General features: G+C 41.9%; 1 protein-coding gene across 1 annotated transcript; it reads right to left on the reverse strand.

Moving 5' to 3' along the window:
• Positions 1–1,847: 1,847 nt before the first annotated feature.
• On the reverse strand, positions 1,848–2,780 carry LOC129681324 (olfactory receptor 10J1-like). Its single transcript, XM_055613220.1, has one exon. It carries the CDS (start codon positions 2,778–2,780, stop codon positions 1,848–1,850), a length of 933 nt encoding a protein of 310 aa, XP_055469195.1.
• Between the last annotated feature and the right edge of the window lie 2,660 nt (positions 2,781–5,440).

Raw genomic sequence — 5,440 nt, forward strand, 5'->3', positions numbered from 1 at the left:
TCTAAAATTTACCCCACCCCTTGTTTTTCACTTTTTTCATTTTCTGAGGTAAGGAAGAGTAAATAGTCTGTTATTATTTCATTGCTAAGTCAATTAATTGAACTTTATGAAAGTTTTCCTGTCAGGATTCTTTGCCATTTACATTGATTAGTTTTTCAGTGGTAACGAAATCATCTAATTTATTTCAGAAAATGAACTGTGTCAGTTTACACTTCCACTAAATTCTCCTTCCTTGACTTGGCGACTTGGCTTACAAAGTGAAGGAGGCTCAGTCAGAGGACTTTTTCTAAATACACTTTTCTTGTCTTCGGCTTCACCATGTCACCTTCCACTTCAAATCAACAATAAGGAAGTTCTCATGAAGATTTTTTTTTCTAACCTTTCCTTCTTCTTCACTGATTTCTCAGAATTCTCACCAATCTTCTCCCTCAACAACCCAGTTTTCTTTCTGAGACTTAAAAAAATTACCTTTTTATGAAGAATGCTTTTATTATTAGCCTTCTTCTATCTGCCTCATCATCAGTCATAAGCAAAGACTTCAATCAATATCCATTGAATTTAGGTGATATCTTTCATTGCTAGCCTATGATGATTAAGGAGTTTTTCCATTCAACGTCCTCTTCATGTTGGAGGAAGGTCCAACTGTGTATTCAAATGCTGGTTTCAGTGCCTTGAGATCCGGTTACTGCCCTGCTGTGGGCATTGTTATGAATGTTGAACTATCTCCTGGACCTATGCAATCTTAATGAATGCCCCCCCCCCGTTATCCCTGATTGGCTAATTAAAAGACCTACACCTAGACAGGACAGAATAGGGTAGGTGTGGCCAAAGCTGGAGGGCTTTGAGGAGAGGAGAAACATAAGGAAGAGAAGGAGACAGGTACTAGAAGAGGAAGGAGTCAGGGAGCTATGATGGGTTAGCAAGGAGAGGAGCACATGGCCTGATCCATGGTTGATGCAGGAAAGTGGCCCAGATGAGAGAATAAGCAAGTATTTGTAGGATTATGGATGGGAGATAGCCCAGATAGAAATTCTTGGAGCAGATGGCATGGGATGGGGATTTGGATACTATCTTAGGAGATAGTATCTGCCTGTCCCAAGTGAAATGAGGCTATCTAAAACTATCAGGTGTCTGTATCTTTACTGATTATGGTAGCAGGTTAGATAATACTGCCATAATAATTATAGGGCTAATAATAAACATTATTAGACCATACTTTTAAATTGCCCATGACACCTTCACTCTTCAATCCCCTTTACTTAGATCCCTTTCACTTTGAGGTCTACAGATAGAGTGTGAGGTTCCTTTGGAGCTCCATGTGTGTCTGCATGGATAGTTTGTCTGGAAGGCTTTAGCTCTTTCCAAATTCATTCCTTAATAAAACTATTGAGTTTTGCATTGCTTATCTTATTGAAACACAAGGCAGATTTCCGTAATATCCTTCCTACTAACCACTTGTTCAAGCATCTAATTTATATTAAGAGAATATTCCACTGAGTAATGTTTAATGTGTGGTTTATAATTCAGCAAGAAATAGATTGGTCCCTTTAAATTTAAGCTTGAAATGAACATAAGATCATACTTTGACCTTGTAATTATCTTCTGGAGTAGGGCCAATGGCTGTCTGTGTACAGGTCTTACAAGTGACCTGTGTTTTTATTATGTTAACAAAGAGGTTGAGGAAATGAAATTCAATTATTAGAGGCTGTCTTCCAGCTTCACTTTTGCCCTGGCCCTAGGCCTGGCTGTGATGTCTAAGACTTCTAATCACATGAAAACTGGCTTTATACCTTTATGTATCAGGTTCTATATTAGAAAGATGAAATTCTTTGGAGAGAAATTAGCAGCTATGATAGGGATTTCCTACCCAGCACTTTCCTCAGAGCATCCTGGACTTCTTTGTTTCTCAGACTATACACAACAGGGTTCAGCAGAGGTGTTATGACAGTGTAAGTCACCGAGATCAGCTGGTCCTGGTCCCTGGCGTTCTCTGACTTGGGCTTAAAGTAGACAATGGAGGCACACCCATAATGAATCACAACCACGGTGAGGTGGGAGCTGCAGGTGGCAAAGGTTTTTTTCCAGCCATCAGCTGAGGCAATCTTGATAATCGTGGAAATAATGAGGACGTAGGAGACAAATAGGAAAGTGGCAGGGGCTGTGATGACCAGGAGGGTAAGAACTAATGTCAGGATGTCATTGATGACTGGCACTGCACAGGCCAGATCCAAAATGGGTCGAACATCACAAAAGAAATGTTTAATCAGTAACTTGCAAAAGGGCAGCCTGAATATGGCCATGGCTTGAATTAGTGACAGCAAGAACCCTGTGGCACAGACTGAAGATGCCAGGATGACACACACCCTCCAATTCATGATGATGCTATAGCGAAGTGGGTTGCAGATGGCCACATAGCGATCATAGCCCATGACTGCTAGCAGGAGACAGTTGGTAATTCCAAAGCCAAGAAAAAAAAATAACTGTGTCCCACAGCACTCCAGGGAGATGGATTGGCTCAGGCCCACAAGGCTGCCAAGCATGCGTGGGATGATGACCAGAGAATAGAAAGTCTCTGAGGTGGAGAGAACACTTAAGAAGAAATACATGGGGGTGTGAAGGCGGTGGTCAATATGGATAATGGTCACAATGATGATATTGCCAGCCAGAGTCAGGATGTACAGGGTAAAGAAGACAACGAAGAGTGTAAGCTGGTGCTCTTGGAAGTTGGAGAAACCTTGGAAAACAAACTCTCTTACCTCTGTGCAGTTGGCTCTCTTCATTGTGCAGCTCAGGTCTGAAATATAAAAAGAAGGTCAATAATATGCCTTAGTGCCAGTGATAACCCTGACCCTGAGCACACTGCAGATAAAATATTTTAAACATTAGAGACTGAGTTCAAAACTCCATGGATGGAGCTATAAAGAATTTTATTCCTAAAGTTCTTGACTTCCAAGTATTGCCTCTAAATTTAATCACTAAAATGTACATTTAAATATATATAAACAAGAGCTATGCCTGGTGAATTTTTTCTTGTAATCTCAGTTTCTTGGTGTTGACTTGCCAGTCAGCCTAATGTCAACGATTCTAGGCCAATGAAAGAATCTGAATTAGCCGGGCATGGTGGCACATGCCTCTGATATCAGCACTCAAGGAGGCAGAGACAGGCAGATCCCTGTGAGTTCAAGGCCAGTCTGATCTACAAAGTGAGTCTAGAACAGACAAGGCTACACAGAGAAACCCTGTCTTGAAAAACAAAATAATTCTAGTGTGTGAGTTGTGTTTGACTCTTGCTGAGATTCCTAACAGGGAGAAACATGAAGATGCACAGAGAGGACCTAAGATGCCAGCGCTGATAGCACACTGTGTCTGATCAGTAAGGCAGCTATGATTGCACAGTAACCAACAGTCAGAACTGTGGGCCCCCAAACACCAGCACCTGAGTGCCTCAGATGAGAAGAAACCCCCTGCTGAGGGAAACAGTCAGGTAAGACCTCAGGTCACCTAGCTAACCCTCCCCCAAAGGTACTGAGGCACAGAACTCCAACCTCAGACCTACAGATACCTGGGATTAGCCCCAGTCCCAAAGCTCAACCTGTTTCCCTAGTGAGACTGAGCAAACCTCTGGGCTCTCTGGTTCTTCCAGAGGGCTGCACCCCAAAAACACAGTGTCTAAGCAGTTGCAGCTCATTAAACTCAGAGTAAGCAAGCCAGTGGCAAGGAAGCTGTCCCCAGGACTTTATCTGGTGAGAGGCGAGGCCCTGGATTCCCAAGTAGCCCATTTAGCTGACAAAATCATACAACTGAAGAAAACTGGAGTAATTCCCTGAGAACCACCCACCATGCAGAGATCATACCTAATAATCTGAAGAGCGCTCCTGTGGGAACAACAATCTTTCTGCCCAGGGGATTTCCTGTACCACCACTGCCAAGAGGCACCAAAAACTACAAGGCAATGTCTGAGACAGCCAAATGGGTAAAGGACAGTGTGAAAACACAACCAACAAAAGTCAAAGTAATATGGCATCTCCAGAACGCAGTGATCCAAAGGCAAGCAACCCTGGATACCCTAACACAAGCGAAATTCAAGAAAATTACTTTAAATCTATGCTTATGAAGATGATAACAGAGGAAACAAATAAAATCCATAAAGAAATAGAGGAAAATACAGTCAAAGAGATTGTGGCCTTTAGAGGAAATAATTAAATCACTGAAAAAAAAAACAGAGAAATGTTTAAACAGGTGAAGGAATTGAATGAAAGGCAGAAAAATACAAACAGGTGAAGGAAATCAACAAAAGAGTTCAAGATCTGATTATGGAAAAGAAAAAAAATAAAATCCGGCGCTTTCTCAGACAATTAGGAAGAGTGCTTCCTCAAGATCCAGCTATAGCACTTCTAGGCATATACCCAAAAGAGGCTCAAGTATACAATAAGGACATTTGCTCAACCATGTTTGTAGAAGCTTTATTTGTAATAGCCAGAATCTGAAAACAACCTAGATGTCCCTCAACCCAAGAGTGGATAGAGAAATTGTGGTACATTTGCACAATGGAATACTACTCAGCTATTAAAAACAAGGAAATCATGAAATTTGCAGGCAAATGGATGGAACTAGAAAAGGTCATTTTGAGTGAGGTAACCCAGAACCAGAAAGACATGCATGGTATATACTCTCTTTTAAGTGTATATTAGCCCTATAATATAGGATAAACATACCACAATCTACAGACCTAAAAAAGCTAAACAACAAGGAGGACCCTAGATAGGATACTTAAATCTCATTCAGAATGGTAAACAGGATAGATACCAGAAGCCATGGAAGAGAGGAAACAGGATGAGAGCTAACCATAGAGGTCCTCTGAAAGGCTCCACCTAAAAGGGGATTGATGCAGATGAAGAGACTCACAGTCAAATTTTGCTCAGAGCTCAAGGATTCTTATGGAAGAAGAAGGGGAGAGAAAAGGACCAGGAGGGGACAGGAGCTCCGCAAGGAGACCAACAAAGCCAAAAAGGGTTGGCCTGGGGGGCCTGCAGAGATTAATGTGCCAACGAAGGTCCATGTATGGAGAGGATCTAAACTGCTGCTCAAATGTAGCTGATATGCAGCTCAGTCTTCATGTGGGTTTCCCGAGTAAGGGGAGCAAGGTCTGTCTCTGATATGAACTTGGTTGCCTGCTCTTTGATCACTTCCCTCTGGTGACTAGGCCTTGCCAGGCCACAGAGGAAGAGTTTCTAGGGAGTCCTGATGAGAGTTGATGAGCTAAGTCCAGATGGCAAGGGAGGAAGACTCCTCCTTTCAGTGGACTAAGGAAAGAGGATAGGAGGAAACAGGGGTAATGGAACCTGGAGGAGATGAGGGAGGACCCTACAATTGGGATATAAAATGAATAAATTGTAAAAAAGAAAAATTAAGAAAAACAAAACAATAATAACAAAACTGA

Source organism: Psammomys obesus, unplaced genomic scaffold (assembly GCF_907164565.1).
Source record: "Psammomys obesus unplaced genomic scaffold, mPsaObe1.curated_primary_1811, whole genome shotgun sequence".
In the NCBI taxonomy this organism is placed as follows: domain Eukaryota; kingdom Metazoa; phylum Chordata; class Mammalia; order Rodentia; family Muridae; genus Psammomys; species Psammomys obesus.